General features: G+C 35.6%; 1 protein-coding gene across 1 annotated transcript; it reads left to right on the forward strand.

The window, feature by feature from the left end:
- The first annotated feature begins 429 nt into the window (after positions 1–429).
- LOC145783297 (uncharacterized) lies at positions 430–23,382 on the forward strand. The gene is made up of 10 exons (XM_082595134.1): positions 430–703; positions 1,908–2,136; positions 5,166–5,227; positions 15,816–15,934; positions 16,263–16,433; positions 16,883–17,061; positions 18,636–18,830; positions 19,038–19,237; positions 19,589–20,850; positions 21,062–23,382. The coding sequence occupies exons 1-10, from the start codon at positions 477–479 to the stop codon at positions 22,546–22,548; spliced, it is 4,131 nt and encodes a 1,376-aa protein (XP_082451260.1). The 5' UTR covers positions 430–476; the 3' UTR covers positions 22,549–23,382.
- Positions 23,383–26,305: the final 2,923 nt, after the last annotated feature.

Genomic DNA, 26,305 nt, shown 5'->3' on the forward strand with positions numbered 1-26,305 from the left:
GAATAGTACTAGATTATTAATTAAATCAAAGGTATTCTGCAGTGAAGCCTCACTTAGCTGAAGGGCAGTTCACGATGTGTTACAACAAAAACGTTTTATTTCGCTAGGCTTAGTAACGAATATTGGTAGTCCTACCTCTTTATTTGTAGTTGCAAGCTTCATTGGCAGCAGAAGAATTTTTTTCTTTTTATTAAGCACCTAGATTGAAAAATTACTCACACTCGAATGAAAATGCTTATTTTATTGTTTATTTTTTGCAGGATGCACTATGACAAATTAAATTAAAGTACAGTATTATATGAACAATAAACATGGAGAGTCCGTCCTTATTAAGCGCTAGCGTCGATTATCTTGCCTCCGTTAACTCACTATCTACCTCAGACACAAATGCCGATTCTGACTTTGAATCAGATTCGAAATCTGAACGTTTTAAGTCTCCTGACGAAAAGCTGGATTCTTTTCCTGGTCAAGCTTTTATGAAACTTAGTGAGACCACAGAAAACTCAAACGAAAATTTATCGAAAGCACAAAAGCCTCCATCAAAGGAGCTTGCAGCTGGTAATTCGCATTGTCCTCCCCCACCACCACCACCTCCGCCGCCGCCGCCAAGCATTCCTCCTCCGCCTCCAATACCTAAGCCAGGGCTTCAAGGATTCTTTAGTCATTCTTATCAGGACGAAAAGTCTAATATAAAACTCAGAAGGTACAGTATATAAACTATTGTGCAATAGTTGTGAGATGATCAGATAATTACGCACTTTTGTAAATTTTGCAATTTTGGTAAAGAGGTGATTTTTGTATTATGGTGTCGTGTGGTTGCTAGGTTGTATATTATGTATATTTAGGTCCTTCTTTAACAGAGACCATAAATAATGTCTCCTTCTCTTCAAATTAACACGTACTTTAAAGAGTAGACGTTAATATCCTAAAATTGTTTCAAAAATTTTTTCACTATATTTAGATGCTTTAAGTATCTGCTTTACGTGGATCCCTTGTGGACTTTACGCCCATTCAAGGTTAAAAAGTGTCACAAACCCCCCTTTTTTTTAATTTGTATATTATGTCTTTGTAATTCGTGCAGGGATATCTAGAACAACTAGTTGTTCTAGATATCCCTGAATTCGTGTAGTTTGATTGTCAATTAATTAAAAATTGACCATAAAGAATATGAATTATTTTAATAAGAATGTATTGTAGCCTCCTGTTGATCTGCTTTGCCTATGCAAACATTTTTTTATTAATTATGAATAAAGTGCCATCTTTTGAGTCAAGAAAACGTAACAAAATATTTTGTCGTTTTTGTTTATTTGGTTAAAGAATTGTTTTATGTTAAAATATACTGAGATGCGCCGAAACGGTCTGTGTTTCACAAAACCGAAACCAATTTTGATGTGCTGTTGGTAGGTTACAGTGCTTCATAAAACACACATTGCCATTTCTTGCAAACGCTTTTACATTTTTTAATGTTATGTAAATTGGTGAACCATTACAGAGTAATATTTTTTCAGCAAGCAAATCCGAAAAACAACCAAAAGCTTTTGTTTTCTGACCGCACGAAACAAAGTCCAAGTGCTATGATTGAAAAGTGCGGTATCGACGCAAAAGTTATGCTCAGTAACGTTAACATGGGTGTCCATGGCGTGCTTTTGGACCTTGTCCCGACATAATTTTCAGGGCTCGGAATCTTTAGTGGGACAGCCTCTGATTGGTACCAGACCTACATCATCTTAATGGCCCTGATTGTTTTTGGAATAAATTTACAAAATTTAAATGTTCTAAATTTATAAAATGTTTGTGAAATGTCGATAAGAATTCTAACTACAGTAGATGGTAGGCTACAAGCTGGCTTTAAGACAGAACTCATCTTTGATGAGGGGTTTAAGTTCAATCCAGATTTTGTTTCACAGGTTGATTTGGGAAAAAATCCCAGATGTTCAAATCACAACGACTGACGATAGCATATGGGCCGAAAGTCAAAGCCAAATAAAAGTGGATTTTGCTACCATCGAGAATCTATTTAAAGTAGAAGACCGTATAACAAAAAGAAAATCTTCTAAAAGTGCAATATCAACGACTGCCTCAACAGCATTGGGTGATTCTGATTCGCCTGTATCAGATGACACTTGCAAAGGAAAGGTACAGCAATAGCCTACAGTGAAAATGTTTTCTGGTTTGATTACGCTTGGCCAATATGCATTGGGCGAAGGAAGCTATTTCGAGCTGTTTTGTAATTCAAGTTCTTTGCTTTCTCTTGCTTTACAAATTGAAAAGGTTAATAAACTTCAAAATTAGAAAAATTTCAAAATGTCATAGCTCTTGACTGGCTATTTAAATGTTTTTTTTTTGTATGAAGTCAAAATTAGATTTTATCTATAAGTTACGCCATGAGTGTAGCCGCTAATGGAACTTTCACCGTCACCTATATTCAAAAGATCTCACCCTTTCACATTTATCCAACGTTACCAAACTTGAGATTGATATATCGTAAATACGAATCAACTTTTATAAATAGTTCGTTACCGCCCTTTTTTGCGATCGTACGTGATATCCAGTGAAAGGTTCAATTAATATGTTTGCCCAGCAATTTGTTTCAGAAAACAGAAAAACTGGATCGATGAGTTGTCAAAACGACTTTTTTTATCAAAAGAATATGAAACTGCTGTCTAGCTGCAAAAGAACTGCCTAGCTCTACTATATTAAATTAAAAAAAGCATAGTGCTATTCTAGGCACTATTATAGACAATAGAATAGACAGTGATAGGCTTTAAAGTTGGTGCTTAGAGTTTGCTATAAAAAATTAGAGGCTTCGAAACTTCATGCAAAGCAAATGCTTCTAATATTGTCGTTCGTTTAAGTATAAACTCTAAACTTTAAGCAAAAAAACATAAAAAAAGATTTATTTGTTTATGTATATGAACATTTAGCCCAGTCAACCGATATTCAAACCAGATCAAAGACAACTTTTAAATCGTGAGAGCAGAACGTTCCCCTACGCCGAGCACGTGTTGTTATCCCACACTTTCCGAGATCTCTACATTCAAATGTTGAATAGTAAATACATGTAGCTTGTATAAAAAGTCGACCTATCTTGTAAATTATCGCCCTTTCGCAGGAGTCATATATTTGTTTACGTGTCCTGTTACGTTTTGTATTCACTGATCGGAGGTGTTTATCACTGACCGACTGTGGCTTGTTTTCTTTTTGAGCTTCTGCCGTAATTGTAAACCGGAATTATACACGGCGTTTCAAACATTTACCGGCGAATACAAAACTTTTTGTTTACATGGTTTCAACACTAATAGGCATTGGGCCAATGCAGCATGATCTTGCAAGAACGACAGTATGTTGGCTCCTTTGAACGGAATGGCCCATTATGGGATCATTGTATCAAATCTTCACCTTTCTTTTACTACGTTGCACAATAAAACAGTCTAATTAGAGGCCTTGAATTTAATCCAATTTTCCGAAAAGTCTATTTTAAGCTCTTGATTTTCGATATGAACGCCATTGACCCATTTAACCGCCTTGTGAGTCTGATTAAGTAATGTAGACTTGAGTGATCAATAGATCCTAAAGAAACCAACATTACTTTGTATGCCACAAATGGTGCTCTCAGACAAAGTCCGGGATTTGCTTTGTAATTCAATAAGTTTCCTTTTCCCAGTCTATGCATACTGTGACGTTCAAAAGTCAGTGAAACAATGTCAATAGGCTATCAGTTGTGACTTAGAACTGTTCTGTAGCCTATATGTCATCTGATTATGGGTGGATGTGATTGATGTTAAACAACTGCAAAAACGGCGAGCAATAATGTTAATGATTTAAATTAGATATGATAACTGTTTATGTAAATCAAACATTTCTATTAACAATAAACATGGCAATAAAACATCTTTTTATTAGCAAATTGTATTGATGGTGCAAGAACTCGCACTGACAGCAGCGGATCTTAAAAAAAAAAGAAGAGAAGTCACAATAGTTTTAACGAAACAATTTTTTTTTAAAGAAAAGAAGCAATGTAAGAGTTGGGGCCTGAAAAATCAAATAGTTTGATTAAGGTGGTCAGGGGGGTCTGTTAGTAAAATAGAGAATAATTTGATAATTTTTAAATACAACACTTTTTTCTGTTTTGAAACGTGATAATTGATTTGTTGAAATGAACATTATAAAAAGTTTAAGTTTTTGAAAAACATTGAAAAAAAAAACAATTGTTTGCAGTGATAACAGTTATTCTCCAAGTTGTATAGGCCTATACAATTTTATATTGAAGTACTGCGTTCATTTTTACGATGATCAATGTTTTCCGGATGTTTCAGTAGGGCTATTTTTTTACGTGTTCTTTGATTCTTTTTTTATCAAAAGTTAATATACGTATTAGTTTATTACATCAATTGTAACACGTCGATGCAATGTCGTTAAATGAGGAAATAACGTAGTCACTGTCACTATATTTAACGGGTTGAAATTGATGGAAAGATAAATGGACAGAGTGGTCAAACTCTGTCCATTTATCTTTCTGCAAATTGTTTTTGCCACATTGCTTTTGCGCCGGACAACGTTAAAGTGATGTGAAAAGAACAAGTGTGGTTAGTCGGTCTTAAAGAATTTGTGTTTTCCTGTGAAAACTAATTTACACAGTTTGAAGTGCCATTTACGATCCATAGATCACAGCTGAACTTGTTTTTCGATTTCTCGAGAGCACTTCATAATTGTAAATACTTTCAAAGTTCTTTCATGTTGTTTAAAAAAGCGATTCAATTTCCCACCAAAAAAGCCAAGCGCTTCTCCATTATAAGACGGAGACGTTCGAAAACCGCAAGATTCAGTACGAAACTGACAACACAGCTAACTCAATCGCTTTTTGCATTGATTTAACGTTTGCAGAATATGAATTGTAGTGTAAAAAAACGACTATTAAGTTATACCAAAAGGCCCGGAGGACCAAAACATGTGTCCACGCCTGAATTGTCTCCGCAGTCCATTGCAAAAATGCAACAGATCCTTATTGCTGGTTGTGCAAGTAAACTTTGTGATATCCATAAAAATGCAAACCTATTTTTCATTTTGTTATATAGCAATTTCTAACATTCCTCAAAATTGTCCTTTACCGTTATAAAACAAGATTGTTATTGCTCAACAATTCTAATTGTTGGTATACATTGCAGATCAGTTTGTTGGATCCAAAACGCAGCTTGAATTTAAACATTTTTCTTCGTCAATTCAAAAGGTGAGACCAATATTTCAGCACTATTGTATTTACGTTTAACAAACATGCTTCCGTACAAGGCTTAATTTTGTACACGCAATGTTTTCACTTCCTGTCAGCCATGACCCTTTCATGTCAGGGTGGGTCAAAGTTTATACCCATGTATGTAGCCTATCAATAATAGAAAATTGTCTATCATGTGATAACCATTGTTTACCATTATCTACCATGATGTCACCATATGATAACTTTAACTATTTTCTAATTATTATTTTTTTTTAATACGTAAGTAAAAGTTTCTAGAATTTCATCAAATGGAATAAGTTAAGGAGTGGTTCGCAGTTTCTTGTTTTTAGTGGTTTGTCGCTATTTTTGGGCTTAAAAACTCAGTGATAAAAGTTTGGCTTTAAGACAAGTGTTTAATTAGGCGTTTCGTTGCATATTTATTGAAAAACAAGTTTTGTACTGGCTCATTGATACATTGTTTGTATTTGAAATGTTATTACTACGTACTTTGGTGTTAGTAGAACAACTAACACAGCTTGATATGGAAATAACAACGTACCACGTGTAAACCCGCTGGCCCTTCTCTTTTCCACAGTTTTGGCTTAATAATAATTTTTAACTGACAAAAATGTGTTCAGATGTCAAAAAATAAATTATCTCACATGTTTATTTGTTGAGCTTTCTTTATTGTACGTTTAGCTTACATTTAATATTTTTCCACACTTTAACCCGATTTGCAATCTGAAGGTTTTTCATTCATCCTGTCAAAAACAAACTACTTTTAAATGAATTAATTTTTAACATATCGAAGGCTCTTAACGTTATGAGGCTTTAAGCTTCTGGTTGTACTAAAGATTTTGTGTTTAATGATTAAATTTAGGCTACCATTTTTTAATTTTATCATTGATTTGAAGTACTTTGCTTTATTTTCAAGATTAGCTACTTCACAGTTGTTTGCAATAATCCTTGATATAATTGGCACATCCCGTTCCATGTGCCTGAAGCAAGATTTTCAATTGCCATGACTCAAGTGCATAGTGGGTTGGACCGTTTAACTTCTAAATGAGCTCTAATTTCTCATGGAACGATTGCACTACAATAATATATTAATCCATTTTGTGTTATTGAACCCACCAACGCCAAACAAATGACAAATTTTTTTTGCATTGTCAAAGTGATGTCATTTTACTATTTTTTGAACAGTTAGCTAATCAATCGACTTTTAACTTGTAGTATTATCATAGAATGAAAAAGACATCGACATCAGTTAATCCGAATCACTTTTTAAGATCTTACATCTATTAACATATCCTCGATAGTAATGATTTGTGAAATTGTCAAGAAGGCTATCGTTCATCTTTTAAAGTCACTTTTGCGTGATATGATGTCTCCGTGGGATTAAAATTTGCGACAAAACTTTACTTATTCAATTTACGCTTTGTCTAAGCAAGCAAACAGCAACAAATGAATGCTGTATTTATACGAATGCTGGAAAATTGTTTTGAAACATTTTTCTCCTTTTTCTACATCAAGTCACTACGCAACACATAGACGTATGATTGAACTCATTAAAACTTAAAATATAGCTTACTTTTTAAGCCAAAAAGCGTATGAGCGCAGTGTGAAAAGATAGCATGTTGCTATATGCTCAATAGAAGCAATATTGTATTGCACAAATGATGTTAGGTAAACATTTTTTCGTTTAACCATAGATCCCATAAGAATCTTCTTATTCTGTGGGTGTTTCGATGAGAACGATTTTTATGAACCAGTATAGAAACCCCGTTGTTTACATTATGTATTCTGACCGGCTTCTAAGTGCAAGGTCAAAAGGTCATCACAACTACAAGTTAATTGAAATGAGTAAAACTCATAAATCCAAGTAATCCTTTGTTTAGTTTTCTGTGCTATTTTCTTATCATAAACCCATCAGAAATCTATTCTATCATTTGATGCCTGTAATATTTGTTTGGTAAAGTTTATACGAGCGGACGCCGCTCTCCCTTGTTTCCAGGCTAATTAAAACACAGCCTAATTTAAAATTTCAGATCTTCCAAAGTTAATTTACAGCTCTTTATTTTTAGCCAGTGCCTTTAAAAATTAAAAAAATTGCCTGAGCATGAGTAGAACGATGAAGTCTCTATTTAAAATCACTGTGGTCGCTTAATTTCTTTAGCGTTTATGATTAAAATAATGAGAAAGAAACTTATTTTATACCATAAACCAAAATACCGAAATAACCAATGTGTTTTGAAAGTCTTAAAGTCTATTGAATTTCGAAAGGCCTAATCTTAGCCGTTTATCTTTCAATTCAAAATCAAAAGAGATCTTCGCCTTAATTTTCTATTCTGATAAGATGGCTTCAATCAAAAGTTTGGTGTGACTGGCTAAACCAAACCAAAAGGTATCCAATTTGAATCTGTTAACACTTCTAGAAACCATTCTATGCAATGTGTTTTTGCTCAAGATTTAAATGCAAAAGTTCAAAATGCAGTGTGCAGGTCGGCACGTTGAATCAATGTAAAAAAACAGGATTAATTTCTGTAAAAGAGCAGTCAGCTTTTTTCCATTTCATTTCTTAAAATTTCATTTTCTTGCGAAAAGTAAAATGCAACTTAACTCGATTTCTATTACTGCTTTTTGCTTTGTAGTTGTAAACATTCTAATTCTCTTTCGAAGATTCAAAGAGAGCAGCAAATTATTCAAAAGATTGCTTGTTAGAGATATAATTGCTGTTTTGCACCCAGTAGTTGTAAAATTAAAATTCTATGGCTCTCATTTGTGTTACGGTGTTTTACAATTATTAAAAACTGTTACAAAGTGACTTAGAAAGCGGTTTGAGGTCGACCATTGGTTACAAATGGCAACGAGAAGCAGCTGTATTTGAAACTTGAAATTTTCAAATTTCATCTTCAAGGATTGGTTTGTTTAAAACTACTGACGTCACAAGTACTACAGTACAGTACAATGAACAAAATGCAATGAACCGTCAAATACTTTTAATTGTCAGCTTACTACCTACTGTTCCATGTAGGTGGCCTTTTATGAAAGGATTACTGGAAAGTATTAGCTAAAGTACTAACGGAACTACAACTAAAGGGACACACTGTTTCTTATCCTGAGTTCAGTTAAGATTTCTTTTTCTGCTTACGAGTCTAAACTAAAAATTTTCAAGTCAAAAATGAATTTGCTTTTCAAACGCTCCAAAAATGCTTTCATTCCACGTCAACAAAAAAGTAACCGTTGAAAAAAGGAAAGCGTTAAACAAACGAAGTTGCTGTTTCTTCTGCAAGACAGCTACTGTAAATTTATTTGTTAACAATTAACTCACACAAGGCAGCATACAAAAGATTTTATATTGACAAAATACATTACATTATCAAACGTTGGCGAAGTTACCCATTGGGATTATGTTTGCTTTTTCATCATGGCCCCCATTTGTGTGTTACACGAAGGATCCCCAACTGGTCAACTTAATATCTTTAAAAATAAGAATCAGGGAGGGGGGGAACTAGAAAGGTCTGTCGTAGAGTGGCCAAAGAAAAACAACTTTACAGCCTGTACAAATTAAATTTGATATTTAGTTAACCATTTGAAGATTGTCTTTTAAAACTTTCTTAGCTTACTTACAAGCTTGACTCGATTTAAAGTTTAATTTTTCAGCGACGTTTTCTTAAAGTGTGTAAAAATAAAATTATACGAAAAAGTTCGAATCACTATTTGATACAGTTGCAATGAGATGCATTTTGTGAAATACGATTTAAATATAGACTAACGTCTAACTGTATGATCGTTTAAACAAAAACACACTAAGCACATACGCAGGGTCAACAGGGTACAAGAAGTTTAAAACACTTATTTCTCAGCAGTGTAGTTTTTCAAGCTTAGCTTTCGTAACAAATGTGTCAATGGTAGACCTGCTTGTCTTGTTGTCGTCATGTCAATGTGTTCACTCTTATAAGCTATTGTCTGGAATTCGATACACCATCCACTCAGCTTGTAATGAAAGAGCATTTTAGAAATGACAAGTTTGAACCATAGCGATCTATATACACAGGTCTTGACAACTTGAGAACTGGAGCCCTGTCTGAAGGCCGATGTAATTTTGATTTTGAATGCTGAGCTAAATTTACTTTATATCCTTTGAAATGATAGTTTTGGGAATCTAAATTGCCAAAGTTTGATCACTGAATTTAAAATCACTGCAAAACTCCTAATTCTACGTTAAAAAAATAACAAATTTTTCTCAATTACCAGTGTTGCCAGATGTTTTCGGATTTTAGGCACAAGTGACAAAATCTAGCCTGTTATTTGAATGGGAACAATAGCACAAAAACACTCAAAATGACACAAAATATACACAAGAACTATATTTATTAACTACTACTCAAACTATCAACTTATACTAGCGATTTTGGCTACTAACAGGTCGGCCTTCGGTCAACTTTTAGGCTGCACCTTGCAATGGCCTGTGGTTTGAATTCATTGAGTTTTGTTTTGACTATATTTTAAAAAGATTAATATCAAGTATATTTCGTTTTTATTAAATAAATACAGCTGACACTTTAGCAGACAAAGTCGCAGCAATTGCACAAGTTGACCAAAACATCAAAGCAGCTGCATTGCTCGAGCAGCGTTGATTATGGTCAATTGATCATCATTTTATGATGCAGTATATCAAGTTGATATCAACTTGATAAATTTATTGAAATGTTGCAAACTTCAGGCTAGATTTAAACTTAAAAGCTCAAACTGTTTTGACTGTCTGCAGACGTTAAATCAATGTTAAAAACGATTGATTTGCTGCTTGGGTACCTGTATAATTTTAATCATCAAAGTGAGTCATCTGCTCCTGAGAAACGTGTGAACAAATGGCTTCCAAACTGACTTATTCTCGTTTCCGGAGCAGTTTGACGGAACAATAGGGAACAGCGAAATGCTGATGTAGCTATCCCACCCCTTTATCAAGCATTGTAATCCTTATTTCAAACGATACCGCTCACGAGAAGGCCAAAACCAAACATGAGTTATTACTCTTTTCAAGGATTAGAAACGTGATTAATTCACAGATTCACGTTTTGTGTGTTCAGGTGAACATGTTTCTTTGTTTTTTTTGCATGGCAGGGAAGTATATCTAATTCTACTTGCTAAAAATAATACAAATTCCAAATACATTCAATAAATTGCTATTTCAAAGCTATAGCCTACTGCATTTTCAATATTATTAAACGTTGAACTAACCAGCAAGCAAAGATTGTCATTTTACACTTTTTCTACATCATCAGACGTTGAATCAATGTAAAAAAGTTCTATTGGCTGTATGGTTTTACTGATGGAGTGATGGTAATTAAGCAAATTGTGTTTTTGATCAATTGTTATTGAGATGATGTGTAAATACTGTAGTACAGCAGACAGTAGTCAAATTTTAAGATCATCAAATATGAAATTCAGAAAGTTTATTGTGAACTGCATAGTTCTTAGTTTAAATGTTAATTTCTTTGTAAGGTTCCAAGTTTCTGCACCATATGTAGCGGTTGGAAGGATGCATTGATCGTAGACTTGTTTCTTGAGGGAAAGAGGCAGTTTTGACTTAAATATCGTACTTGCTCTTCCGAAGGCTTGCCATCCAAGTGATATTCTTCTTTTGATTTCATCTTCTTTATTGGAGTGGGTTGTAATTTTTTGGCCAAGGTATATATAGTGATCGACTTTTTCGATAGTCGCTCCGTCCAAAAGAATATTGTTGCCGATGTCTGCCAGTTTGTTAAACATAACTTTCGTTTTGTTAAAGTTCATATGAAGGCCAATCTTTTTGCTTTCTGTATTGAGTTCACTTAGCATTGTTTGTAGTTGTTTAGGTTGCTCAGATATAAGGATGATGTCATCAGCAAAACGTAAATGGTTTATGTATTCACCATCAATTTTGATTCCTTTTTCTTCCCAGTTAAGTTGTTTAAAAATTTCTTCTAAGGCTGCTGTAAAAAGTTTTGGAGATATTGTGTCACCTTGACGTACCCCTTTTTGAATCTGAAATGGTTCAGAGTCTTTGTGTAGTCGAATTATAGATGTATTTTCCGCGTAAATGTTTTTAAGAAGTTGAGTGTATGATTGATCAATTCCCTGTTTTTCCAGTGCTGAAATGACAGCTGATGTTTCAACAGAGTCAAACGCTTTTTTTATAATCTATTAGTCCAAGGCAGAGTGGGATGTTATATTCGTTTGTTTTTTCAATTAATTGGTTGATAGTATGCAAGTGGTCCATGGTTGAAAACCCTTCCCTAAAACCTGCTTGTTCTCTCGGTTGGTGGTAGTCCAAATCTTTAGCAATTCTGTTGGTAATTACTCGGGTAAAAAGTTTGTAAATTGTTGGAAGAAGACTAATCGGACGATAGTTTCCCAAGTCTTTTTGGTCTCCCTTCTTATGAAAAAGTATGATGATGGCATTCTTCCAGTTGGAAGGAATTCTATAATTGCAAGTGGGAATCAAAGTCAAAGCTGGCTTCAAATTGGCAGCAACATCAAATGACACATAGCAAGTAGTAGGCCTAGTTTGAGTCGTTGGAAAAATTCCAGGCTTTATTTCAAACCCCGGTGTTTCATTTTACTACAGTTACTCATTGATGGCGCAGCGGTGGGATGGCGCAGCGGATAAGGCGCTCGCTTTCCAATCATGCAATCCTGGTTCGACTCCCGGCTTAAGCTGGTTGTTGAAAAACACCGCTCACCTCTACCCAGGTTGCAATAAATTGGGTGGGCGTAGTTGCTGAAGTAAAGGCGGCCGAAAGAAAGGAACTGGCCACCCTACTCTCGTTAGTGCCGAAGGCTTGGTCTAATGAGAACCTTATCTTCTCGTTCCCCGATGCTTGGATTCAAGTATGGGACTCACCTTTTTTACCTACTCATTGATACGAGGAAAAAAATGGTGGGATAATTGAGCTATGACGCTTAGATTCTAATCATGCCAATTTGGTTTACAGTCTGGCTGAACTGAGTGTTGAAAGTTAACGTTAGTTTGTACCCGAATCAAGGTGCAACATGTTTAACGTAGTTATACAGTATAGAAAAGGCGGTGAAGAGATAAAACTGGCCACCTTACTTTCATAATGACAGGGACTATGCAACTTGCAATAAAAACCTTAGGCCTATGTCTTAACTCAGTGGTTCTTAACCTTTACTAACCCTCCGAACTCTTACGCTAATCTGCAAGCTTTCGTTAAACTCCAAATTTTTGCTGAGTCACAAAAACGAAAATCTACCACATTTAATAGTAATACAAACACTGTATCAATGAGACTTCTGCTGTTGTTTTTCTGACACCAATAGTGAGATTTGAGGCTTTGTCTCGAAAACAGCAATTCTCATGTCATTTTTGCAAGCAAGCCGGTTTCATTTTTTTGTGCTTTAACATCCACCCGAATAGAAAACGCATGCTCGCATAAATAAGTAGTTGCGAATGGCATGAGAACTTCAAGGGCAACTTTTGTAATAAGAGGATAACTTTCCATTTGTTGGCACCAAAAAGTTTGAAGATTTGTTGTGTTGAAGTATTTTTTTTTGCATCTTGCTTTCTTGAAGCTCGATAGTGTAATCCAAGTAGCCTATGGACTGTTTATATCTGCTGTTGTTGAAAACAATTGAAAATAAAACTAAATTTCCTTAAACTAAGGAAATTTCCTCAAAAGTGAGACCCTGCTTCTGCCCTTCCATGCAAAAAGCAAACGTGAGGAAATTCATGTTTTAAGAAAATGAAGTTTTTCTTACCGATTGTTTTTACAATGTTAGGTAAAAATATAGTTTTTTGCATTCTGTGTTACATGCAGATGGCATCATTACATCACGCGTCAAACACACAGATGTTTATTTACCATCATGTAAGCCGCAATCAAGTTTTAGCTGGACAATATTTTCCAAAAATATTCGCTGATATACCATTCGTAGGCCGTGTGCTAATGTTTCAAAGGACGTTCGAGCCGAACCCCTGAAACAGCTTCGTCGAACTCCAGGGGTTCGATCGAACCCTGGTTAAGAACCACTGTCTTAACTCAACACTCACCCTGCTTTCTTACTCAACTACACCTAAGCCCTATATTATTTATAATTTGATTGCCGCCAAACATCTCTGTGAGAGTTGAAACAGCTGTTGACCAGTGGTATAGACTTTAAACTTTTATTTGAGTGTAAAACAGGTTTCTAAGCTTGTGGATAGGCTAAATCATGAACAAATACTGTAATCTACATAGACAAGGTCAACAAGTTTATTTATGATACAGCTTACTAAGTTATAATTAAGAATACGCAAAACAACTAATCTAGATTTTCTATGCTAATTAGCAAAGCAAACAGAGCTACATAGCCACAAAAAAAAAAGGCTAATAGAAACTTCTTTAAGTGTTTGTAAATTGTCAGGTTTGTTATGATGAAAAAAATAAATTATTAAATAGTTTTTAGAACATTTTTGTATATTTGCAAATCTTGACATACCAAACACAATAAACATAAAAACAAAACCAAATAAGACGTAAGCTAAATGGAACCGTAGGTTTGACAGAAATTTTCAAAACGCTTCTGCTTTCATGCATGAATTGAAACCAGTCGCATTTTGCCAATATCTTTGTTGTCTGAAAACGATTTTCAATTATTTAAAGCGTCTATTTTATTTACCCACCAAACTGACATATGTTTGACATTGCAAATCGGGAAGAAATAATTGCTTCAATGGGTTGAGCAAGAGTGCCTTCAATATGCCGCGTCTGCGTAGCCTTGATAAATTTGAAAGTGAACGGGACATGTCGAGGCTGGTTTGCTTAATAAATTCAAAGACAGCTGCTTCCTTTTGTTCTTTTGCGTTTCGAATCGCTTTCATTCTTTTTCGAACAAATCGCTAAGCTTACAACGCTAAGAATTTATTTTCGAATCATATTTAAACATTTATAAGTTTGGCAATATTTTGACACAAATTTATGTAGATTCAACATTGCGACAAAATTGTTGGGGTATTTGCACTGAAATAAACATATGTTTCGGTATGCAGTAGTCTCTACAGTATATAAAAAAATTACCAAACTTACTTGAACACTATGCTAAAACAATGTGTTTTGTAACGTTGGCCAACAGGGCCGTTGGAGTCAGGGCCGTTGAGAGGATAATTCGGGCCCAGTACCAATGAGATCTTTGGGTCCCAAGTCAAAACATATTTCATAGAAAAACGGTGATTTTTGCAGGCTCAAGGCCAAAAGTACTTCCTTTACCCCCTCGTCAAATGCTACTGTCGGCCAATGAGTAGTTTTGTGCAACCACGTCTTGTTTTTTTTATAAACCCTTTAGATGTTTTGAAAAATGATTTAATTTGTTGTAGAGGCGTAGACACACATAACAGCAATTTTATAGGCGTCTATCGATTGCATGCCAATTTCGAACTGGGACTGATTAATCACTAGCCTACCTATTTGTTTAATCTTTACTTGACATCTTCAAATATGTATGACAAAACAATCATTAATAAGAAGTTTAACATCACGTGGATACAATCATACAACTAAATATCGTGCAAAATTCTCTTGAAGGCCTATATCATAACTGAAGTTTAAGTGCGCACACAAACAATTAATTTACCTACCTTGCCCACCACACCCAGATTTAGACCTTTGCTCTTTGTGCTGACGTATCGTGCGTCATGAACTATGCTGTTACTCACACCCCTTTTAATCCAGATAGGGACCTAAATAGAACATTCCTGATAGGGTCCAAACCGCTTCCTGTCAAACCAAGTAAAGACTCTGCTCTTTTCGATAATCATACTAAGATGTACAGTACACTCTTGGTTCAGTCGGTTAAACTTGTCATATCGGCAACCTTGCCACCTCCACAATTTTTAAAAATTTTATGTTTTGTTGTTGTGGACAAAAAATAGCAAAAGATTTATTAAAAGTACAAATAAAAGCCGAAACACAAGATAAACTAGAATTTTATGACTATTGAGATCTGAATAAGAAGGACGAAAGTTATAAGTTTACCTACACAACATCAGAGAAACTATTAGTTCACCCTGAAATAGAGTTTGAAAAGACTATTTAGTGAGGTCACATGATTATTAAATTCGCTATTCTATTCTGAGAAAGCTGCACAAAATCGTGCGTCAATTTTATCAAATTGCACGAGTGTAAATTAAACTGTTATTTATCAAACCACTTCAGTGCTAGTTATATCTTTGAAGTATGATCGAGCCGAAAATAAGCAAGGTTAAGTAAACATTATAGGTTATCAGCAAGTGGGAAGTTACGTTTTTTGTGGTTAAACATATATATGATTTCAGTTACTTGTTATTTCTACATATAAATTAAGGTATTTTAACGTTGTCTTGAGAAACACATTGCTTTATTGAAAATAATGAGTTATGGTATCTTATTGCCTTTCATGCAAATGAAATCTTTTTTGAGGCTTTATTGTTTTGAGCTTTGAAGTTCCTCTTGTAAATAATTTGCTAAAAAAAGGTAAAAAACTTTTAAATTTGCAATTTTCCGTTTAATCTTGCTAACCATCTAAAATACAAAGTTGGGTTTATATTGTACAATATAGCTATAACAAGTTCTTATGGTTGTTGCAGATCAACTGCAGTCTTAGCTGAATCTATTCAAGCCTGTGACGTGTCGTTCATGAACTGCGACAAACTTCGATCACTTCGAAAACTTCTTCCTGACCAAGAAGAGATAAAGACTTTACAAGGTTTGTTTGTTGTGAAAAGCATAAAGCACCGCCTTAATCAGGGAATAAAATTTTGGGCAAGTCGATTTTTTGCTTTTTTTTTTTTTGGATCAACTCGCTTTTATTTTAACTTGAGTCACTCATGAGTCATGAGTCGGACTATGGTCGGACTCATGACTCACATGACAAGACACATCTCTTGCTACCATTCAAATGGGTAGCCTGCTTTTGAATTATGTCCCTTTAAAAATTGCTTGAAGAACAAAATATTTTATTATATATTTTCTTAGTTGTATATGCGCTTAAATTCGGCTCAATAACATTGAATAAACAGCTAGCTTTTTTTCAGAATTTAAAGGTTCCAAATCCCAACTTGACAGCGCAGAATCTTTTCTTGTAAATGTCATTGAGATACCGCATTACAAAATTCGAATTGACTTCATGCTTTTGCGAGGGGATTTTGAACATTCCGTGCAACAAATCGAACAATCTATATCTGTATTAGATAAAGCAATGAAAGGTAAAAATGTTTTCTTTAGGCTATTTCTAACTTGGCCTATTTTCTTTAGTAATTCTAAACTTTGCTATATTATTAGTTGTAAGCCTAATAGAATCACAGGTTGTATATTTATGAAGAGAGACTCATCAAGATATTTTTAGTCTTGTAAATGGTTTTTATGTAGGCTATTTCTTGATGACAGCTTTCTTGTGAAATCTGGAATTTGTATCATTTTTTGTTGTTTTAATTTTATCATGGAAAACAAAAGAAGACTGTAACTGCAAGAAGAAAAACACATGAAAAATCAGACAAACTTTTACCGTAAGATAGCTCACTGCAGGATAAACAAAATTTTTCTCATCCATTCTGTTTGTGTCATGACTTAATCTACTATCACACAACGTATTGTTTTGAGAACTTTATTCACTTTGTCATATCGAAACAAATAAATTTATGTGATTGTTTTCCAGAAATCAGACAATGCTATGCTTTGCCGTCAATCTTACACTTGGTGCTGCAAGCGGGGAATTACCTCAACAGAGGAGCTTCATTCGGGAATGCCTCTGGCTTCAGACTAGCTTCATTAAAAGCTTTAGCAGATACAAAAACAAACAAACCAGGAATTACACTGATGCATTACGTTGCGATGGTAAATATTTTTGTATTGCATACTAACAGTGGCCAAACATTCTAGCTGTGGCTTTTCTATTTAGTGTTAACATTCTAAATCATGTTGGGGAAAAAGTTATTACGGCTGTCTGGTTCAAGTCACGTCTTTAAGCCATAACGTTGGCAGTTGTGCTTCAGGGCAAAATACACTAAAAATTTACTTTGTTGGAAAGTTCACGAGCATACAAATCACTAAAAGAAATAAACAAAGCAACAGCTTGAAGTTGGCCAGGTTAATTGTATCGTTTGATGAAATCTTCTTAAAAGGAAATATCAGTCTTTGTTAACATTCACCCACCTGTTTATCTTTTGATCTGCAACTTATGTGTAAGCATTTGTGTTTGCCTTTAATTATTGCTCCAAAAAAATATTATTGTCTTTGAAATGAACTTGCTTTATGTCTTTTAACTCATGCAAAAATTGCTATGAATGGCTTTGGTTTATTGTGAGCTTGCAAAACAGCGCAACAAGCAGAGATCTACAACAACAAAAACTGTTTTTGTCATCCCCATGCTGTTATAATTTTAACATTTATGCCAGAGGTTTTTAGAAATTTTTGTCGTGACCCATTTTTATATAATTTGAATGCAGTTTCGAGACAGCAGAGCAAATTACTGTTCATCAAATACAGTTATCATGTACAAAAAATCTTAACAGGCCGTTTCAATCACCGGCTCTATTTGAATGAGAACTTTCCGATAATCCCAATAAAAGTGAAACAGACTGTTGAGCAGGGCCGGATTTAGCTGATGGGGGGGCTGGGGCATTTTTAGATCGGGGGGCCCCCGTGCAAAAAAATTTTTCGCGCCGTAGGCCCGAAAACCCATCTCTACGTCTACAGTAACATCAGTCCAGTACTGTACAGCATTTTGCAAGCAACTTTAAAAGGCCAAAAGGAAAAAAATAACACAAAATCACTTTTTTTTTAACATAGGGGGCCCTTCAAAAGTTGGGGGGCCCGGGGCAAACTGCCCCCTCTGCCTCCCCCTAAATCCGGGCCTGCTGTTGAGGCTTAGAGTGAATGGAAACTGTATGTGATGTAATGTAAAATACTGTATGTTAGCTAGCTAATTTTTAGTCTAAGTAGCGTAGCCTACATTGACAGTTGGCAAACGGTTCTTCATTAGTTTGTTGACTACATAGTAGGCTATGCGCATTTTTGAACTTGACTATGTGGTCAGGTTTTGAAAAGGACCTGATATTTTGTTTCAGGGCAGACTTAAATGTATTTACCGAAAACGAATTCCTACTCTGATCATAGTGATCGTAGTATCGTAAATTAATCAACTGTTTTGAAGGAGTTATGATTTAATAAAATTAAGTAGTCTAGACCTACACCCATAATAATCTATGACTGGATGATCAGAAAGGTTGTTTCGCAATTTATGACGCTTCATAAATTAGCTGTTATGAAGTTTTTGAAATAAACTTGATATAAATTTTTTCATCTAACTTTAATTTAATGCTTAAAAATAAACAAAATTAATCTAAAAAGCATAACAAAAGGGTCTATTTCATTCCTTTTAGTATTCTGACATATTTCCTTGTCATCAGGAACTGAAGAAAAACGACTCAAACTCGATGAATTGGACCAACGAAATTCCATCAGTGAACAGTGGGGCAAGAATTTCTGAAGAAGAAATCAGAGAAGAAATTAGAATCTACAAGAAAAGAGTGGCAACGCTGAAGAAAAAATTGAATGATGAAGTTGATGAAGAACTTTGTCGAAACACTGAGGAATTTTTAAAAGTAGGCAAGATTTTTATGACCGGTAATTATTATCGGATTGTTTGAAACAATCGCTAATCCTTGTTGTGATTTATTTACGGCTTAATTATTAAAATTGGATTGTTTAGACAAGGATGGGTTTACTCATTTATCACAAAACTGCTGTAATTAGTTGGTAGTCAGCTGTCTTATGAACAAATTGTAGCCTAATTGTCTATTGCATTGCAGAAAGCTGAGCTTCGATTGGACTTTATTTGCTGTCAAGAAGATAATCTCACGGTAGCAAGCCGCCAGCTTGCTACGTACCTTTGCGAAAATCCAGATCGATTTACGTTGAGTGGATGCTGTCAAATTGTGGGAGAGTTTCGTACGAAATTTGTGAAAGCAGCATCAGAGAACTTGAAACGTGAAGAAGCACAGAAGAAACGGTAGGCTAATATAATCATCTACGGCAACAAAATTTTGTCATATTATTGAGACAAACATACTAAAATAGGTTCGGATTAAGTAGCCTACCCTTCGGATTAAGAGCAGGGCAGCTCAAAATAAATTGCTTTACTTTGAAAATGTATTGAATTCATTATATATTGTACAATTGTACATATTGTTCTATTTCGACACAAAACTCCTTTGATAGATTTTGTTTCGAAACACGTTGGTAAGTAAAGATTTACGTCAAATACCAACACTTTTTGTGCGTATGAAACGAAGCCGAAACATAAAATGGGTTCAATCGTGCAATACGCGTTAAAGTGAATTTGCTGATTTTTGTGATGCAGAGAAAACAGAATAAAAGAGGAGAATCGCTGCAACAACAGGAATAGCATGATTTCCTTTGACGCATCTCCGGACGCCGAGAGCAAGCCTTCACGAGCTTTGGAGACAACAGAATCCTTCAGAAGAAGTTATTCTTTGGCGACACCACACAAAAAATTCTACACTCTTCAAAAACCTTCTTCCGGAAGCATTGAGCACTCTGATAACAACACTCGGTCTTATGGACGGTCTCGAATGCGTAGCCATGATTTAAAGCATCTCCGTAGAACCTCAATAGTGAAACCGCCACCGTCAGAAATTAAACACCTCTATTATAAAGAATACGATACAATGGTAGAAGAACCTGTTGACAACAACAACAACAACAACAAAAACAATGACCACAACAACCGCGACGGCGCAGATGACGACAACAGCCTAACTGAGCTGAAAAAGAAAACACTTCCAGTAGACAAATGCGATGCTATTACTGATGTACAAGTAATAAGCAAAGATGAACAGAATAATGATCTTAACCAAAGGTTAGACGCATACGGATCCAACGTTGGGACCACAGTTAAGACAAAGCTATTAGAAAACGAACAAAACAACAACGATTTGAACCTTGATTGCAAAGACGATTATCAAAAACGACCGAATCGTGTGAGCCTCGAGTCTTCGGGAATAGAGTTTGATAGATCTTCCGTACGATTAAGACCTGACAACACAAAAAATGAAAAGAGGAGAAGACCTCAAAGCTTGATTGTGACTAATTCAAACACTGCCACTTCAGAGATTGTAGATCCAGATGACCTAGAGACGTCAATGACCATTTTTGTACGAAGAGAGCGCGATCGGATGTTTCAGCGTACCCAACTGAGAAGATCTTACATTCGTTTACCCAAAGACGAGGATGAATATGTACCACGTGACAGCGACAGTTGCGACTCAGATTCCTCACGATCAGAACGAAATAACCGAGAAACTTCTGTAAATGGCAAACCATTGCAAAGAAAATATTCGTCTCTTGCTTCCTTATCGGATAATGCTTTTTCCCCATTATCTACCGATAGCACTGATGGCACGGACATGTTTTCAACTGCCGCATCTTGTGCCTTGGAGGAGATTGAACAAAAGAATGCTGAAACTCGACATGATGACATCAGAGAACGCATTCGACGTTACAAGGAGTCGACATCTTCTAGTAATGACTATTCATCATTGGATCGACGCAAAAGTAGTAGCAGCAATATCTCGGTGGCTGATATTCATCCAAGACAAAGAGGTTAGTGCGACTGCTCAACTCATTTATTTTATTTTTTATTTTTGCGACAAATTAGCTTGTTTTCTGAATAGACTGTTTGCAAAAAGAAATTATTATTAAATTATGTTTTGAGAAAAATAAACCTGAGAGGATTTATATTATTGGTACATTGTATTTTCGAACAACTGCTTTGTTACAACTTACTTAACACGGTGACTGTTACTGTTTTTAGGTTCATCTGATTCATTAAGCCTTGTCTGTGCCAACTTGAGTGGTTCTGCAGATACAACGGAAACTCCATCCAAACCATTGCTCGGAACAAAAGCTTCATCAAAGTTATATAGATCAGGGCGTTTCAGCAGCAATTCTTTGTCACAACTATCTGAAATGAAAGAGCAGTGTGACAATGCAAGCGACGATATGATGGTGGAATCCTTTTCAAGCACAGGTGTTTTCGACAAAGCAGACATCAAAGATTCTGAGTCAGAACAATTAGCTCCACCACTCAAAACAGAAATCGATCACACTAAAACCAACGATGTTACCGAAATTGCTCATCAAACTGAAGAAAATGTAATATACGCAGAGGAAACACAGAAGATAGTCCACTCCACACTGTCTCGAAAAAACAGCAGCTTGTACCGATGCCGTACTCCTAATCGACGAAGTAAAGTGGTGCGTCAGACAATTCAATGCCCTATTCCGGAAAGCACTTCTGACTTTTTCGATTTTTCAATGAAAAATCAGCCACCTTTAACTCCGGCCGATGATGCTTCCATTGAAGAATTATCAAAATCATCATCAGCTGAAAACTTATCCAAATTATCTTCCTCCTTGCAAGATATACCTAAATCTTCCACTCCAAGTACGTCAAAAATGAAATCCCTATTTTCGAAACTGAAGCAGTCAAAGAAAAAATCAGTTGAAGACCTGACAAGAAACGACGGCAGCACGAAAACATCTTCAATTACAAAACATGTTTCTGCTCCAAAAGCTGAACTTGCAGATTGTAAGAAAACCGATGTTACAAATAATACAAAAATGATGAAAAAGTACGCGACATTGCCTAGAAAACTTCCCTCCGCGTCAAATCGTCAACCACTCAGCAGATCTAAAGGTGCAAACACGTCACGTTTTCTAGACAATGTTCAATCTAATCGGAAAAACAACATGTCGACTTCTCGTTCTGTATCTCGTACGACAGGCTTTGTTCTGGCAGCCTGCTCTGATACGAAACTGGCTGACAATAAACTTGCTCGTTCTAGACAAAGTGAATTGCAACAGCAAGTAAGAAAGTCTACAGTAAAGCAATTACCTCAAGCTGTCTCCAAAACTGCCGCGACAACTCGCATGCCTAAAAAAGATACTTCTACGACTAACAGTAATCTCAAGAGTAAGACTCCAGCAAAGAAAATAGCCAAGGGAAATGAAAAGCCTAATTCACGTATTTCCAAGCCAACCATTTTTCCTAAAAACAGTAATAATACAAAGCTAATTAAAATTTCTGAAAAAGAAACCCATTCAACAACACTTCTTCCTCCAACAGCAAAAGAAAACAACGTAACAACACAGGACTCGAAAAAAATTAAAGAAACCAATTTAAGCGATCTTACGTCACAAAGCGGCGTGGACCCTTCTAGTCCAAACGCAGCAACACAAAAGAATGTGCAAATGAACCGTGCGGCTAAACTAAGATTAAAAAAAACTATCTTGAATTAGCACTCAATCTCAAAGTTGTATGAATGCCATTTTTAATTCACATGTGCTTGAATGAGGAAATCTTTGTTTTCTGACTGAGAAAGGTTTGTTGAGAGCTGGCAGTTTTCCAGTTTGTGAGGTTTTGAATCATTGATGCAAACCCGGATAGCGAGATTGACAGAGTAAAGTTTGCGCTTTTTAAAAGTGCGCTTGTCTGCGAATTATTTCACCGATTAGGAGCTACTGGATGGAAAGCAGTCTTTAAAATGTGTTGCTCGAGCGCACATCTCCAGAGCCGAACCAGCGCTGCACGGTCTTGCAGTTTCTTCGTGCACTTAGTGCGTTTATCTAACTGAGTGATCAGGATGAACAGTTAAAAGACACAAAGTGATTGTCATCTCTCATGCAGCGACATGCCTTACAGCAAGGAAATCAACTATGGTAGTTGCTTTGTACTTTCAGGCTAGTAACTTAACGATAACTTGTGTTATGACCTGATATCACAATAGGCCTAATTGGTAAAACTTAATATGCTGTTTTTGTGTCTTGTTATTATGAATTCTTTAAAGCCATGTACTTTGCAAATAATTTGGCTGAGCATTTCACGTTTTTCAACAAAAACACTTTTTTTTAACTGAACTTGTTTTATTTTTGAAATTGATAAACTTCCTGGTATTGGATGTAGACTTGCTGTATATTGATTATTGACCTACCTACGTGGCTTTCCGTGTCATTGAAAATTATTATTATTGACATGAAATTTTTTAGAAAGTGTACAACATATGTTCGGTGCATAGGCTATTAAACTTTTTTTTATTTTTTAAAAGATTAGGCTACTTTTGTTATATCTTTTGCTCCAATACAGTTACTTTAATAGCCTATGTTGCTTCGTTGTATTCGCTTGCATTGCATATGCCTTGATGTATAGGCAACTATAATGTTAAAAAAATCATGCTCTGCCCATCCCAATCCTCATCCCCTAGGAAATGCGTGTGACGTCACAAAAATTGAATCAAAAATAGAGGCCTGATTGGGCATAGCCAGCAGAAACTTTTGGGGAGGGGCAAATAAAGATTATTGCACATATCAACTCGCCCGGTACCGAGCCGGCAAAGGAAAAGCACTCAGAGTGGGTCTGTGGGGTCTCCTCCAAACTTGAAAAAAATACCTTAAAATTGCGCATTCTGAGAGTATTTTCAGCCTAAATCAATCACAAAACTCTGTTAAAAGATGCTGTAACTAAGGTTGAAATGTTACTTTGGGGGGACGGCAATTGCTCTTTTTACCCCCTGATTACGACTCTGGCCTGATGATAATATTATATATCATCTTTTCATTGGAGCTTTTAGAGTTTGCAAACTCCCTTCTGGCTACGCGATCAGGAAGCAGTATGTTTAGCTCACCTAGTCTTCTCATCAAAGACTTATTGCCTATTGCGTTTCAGTAGAACAAAAGAAACCGCGTTTCGCGCTCTATGACCAGTAACGTTGACAAGGTGTCCCAGACTCCCAGGAGGTATTTTTGAACTCGGAATGATTTTAGGAGCCTGTAACGTTTTTAAGGGGCTCAAGAAAAAAGAAACTACCGCTTCTGTAGATAGGCTATAATGCGTTTTTCTGGGAATAGTCTGGCTTTAGGGCGATAAAGATTCTATTGGTATCGGGTCAAAATTGCCTTTTTAACGGCCCTGTCTATGCTTCTCGGCAGTCGAGATTTCATTTCTGTCTATGCCGCAACTATAAAAGAGTAGGCTATGTTGATTGTTGATGGCGCAAATAACATCAAAATATAAAAATGATAACAACAAATGGTTATCGTCGTTTGAGCCTGTCACAATTCTTTCTATCTTACCAGAAAAGAGACTTGGGAAAGATTAATGACTTAGTTTAACGGGATATCAATGAAAAGCAGTCAAATAAATGGTCGAATACGTTTCATTGCGCCCGAAACGAAAGATTTCCGTTTCGGTTCGTTTGGCGGACGCGTAATCTGTTTACACGCGGCGACCGAAGCGAGATTCATGTCGGTCTGGATTTCATTTTGGTAGTTTTGACAGAAATGAAACCGATGTCAAGTGGTTGCGGCTATGTAAACACGCTGCAATGAGATCCTAGCAATGCGATTAGCCCTAGTAGTTAGCCCTAGAACATCAATAGCCCTAGAACATAAATAAAATAGTTTTTAGGACAGTAACCGATAATAACATTTCGTAAGAATTATACAATTATAAAACAGTAGCCCACGCTTGGTCAGTCAATACACATAATATAGCCTGTCGCGAGGCTTCGCATATTGATTTGTGACAGAGCCTTGGAAGTATCGGCGTTTCTCCCAACTGCAACGAGAGGGTAATAGAAAGCAGTCGGTTTTTAGTCTGGGCAGCTGAAACATCCAGACCTTCTACATTTGGTGAACGCATCGACAACACTCAACCATCAGTTCGTGCGAACCTTTTCTTGCAATTTCAACCGCAATGAACTAGCTGCAAGCAACTATAAGTTATATAGTAGGCTTAATCAATATGTGATATTTTGAGCAATGTTTTTGTGGTTAATATTATCCTAATATTTTTATATGGTGTTTATACTGAAGTAGACTTGATTGATTAAATAAACCTAATCATGAGGTTTAACCCCAATTTAATTCAATTCAATTCAATTTATTTTTCTTTGTCAGAATGCAAAAGAAATGATATTGAGAAAAAGAAATACAGTAACAAAACTAACAAAAGGAAAAGGTGGCAAAACCTTAATGGTTTAAGACGTGCGTGAAAGGATCTAATATTGCGGTATATGCATCAATAAATATAGTCAAGCACGGCCACCAAACCTGATACTTTAAAATAAGTTGATGAATTAGTTAAGAATCAGTCGCCTCCTCGTTCCTGAAACAACTGGAGCGCCAATTCTTAAAGCAATGAGAACACGACTGAACCCAACATCACAAAAACAAACTAATATACACAGTTACACACACATATTGATATTACATAACGGACTATCAAAACAAGGACTATTTACAGATTTCATACAGAAATAAAGTGTTCGCAGCAACGATATTAAGTAGCCTATATATTGTAGAACAAATACATAATATGGCAGCTCATTATCAAGATAAAATAGTTAAAAAAGCTTTGTTTTTTAAGTTAATTTCCTGCGCATGTAAGAGCATAACAAGCATGATGATATAGCAGCGTGTTTTTGGTATTTCTAATAAGAGTTGAATCATCTTTGATAGCGTCAGTGAGGGATGGAGTGTTTTTGGTATCGCTAATGAGAGGTGGAGACTCTTTGGTAGCGCCGATGAAGGATGTAGTGTCTGAGTTGTTTCATGCATCTTTTCCAAACCAACCTAAATAATAATCTTACGAAAAGTCAAGCGATCCTCTGAACGAACATAATAGCTTATAATAATCAGGGGAGTAGTTAGATGCAAGCTGGTAGTAACTTAGTGATATATTCTTATCTGGCAAATATTAAATTATGCAATACGGTATAGTAGCTTATTCATGGAAGAGTAAAGATAGTAATCATCATCCTTATCCGGTCGGGTGTAATATATAAGATATACGTATAGTAAGATATGTTAATGTATAATATAGTAATATATGATATGTAGGATAAATTTACAAAAGTGGCATTTGGAAAGGCATGCTATACCAGGATATGGTGCAACAATCAATAATACAGTCAGATAATTAAAGAGTTACAGCATAGGTTGTTAGAGGTTAATTTTCAAAACGCAAGTGCTTTTTCAGGTTACTGCAAAATATTGAAAA

The sequence above is a fragment of the Aplidium turbinatum genome, chromosome 14 (assembly GCF_918807975.1).
Source record: "Aplidium turbinatum chromosome 14, kaAplTurb1.1, whole genome shotgun sequence".
In the NCBI taxonomy this organism is placed as follows: domain Eukaryota; kingdom Metazoa; phylum Chordata; class Ascidiacea; order Aplousobranchia; family Polyclinidae; genus Aplidium; species Aplidium turbinatum.

What these genes read in the sequence shown, in the direction of transcription:
- LOC145783297 (XM_082595134.1), top strand. Translation starts at nt 477, where the DNA reads ATGAAACTTAGTGAGACCACAGAAAACTCAAACGAAAATTTATCGAAA. An exon ending in ATGACACTTGCAAAGGAAAG is followed by an intron (nt 2,137 to 5,165) that starts GTACAGCAATAG and finishes TATACATTGCAG; the next exon opens with ATCAGTTTGTTGGATCCAAA. An exon ending in AGAGATAAAGACTTTACAAG is followed by an intron (nt 15,935 to 16,262) that starts GTTTGTTTGTTG and finishes GCTTTTTTTCAG; the next exon opens with AATTTAAAGGTTCCAAATCC.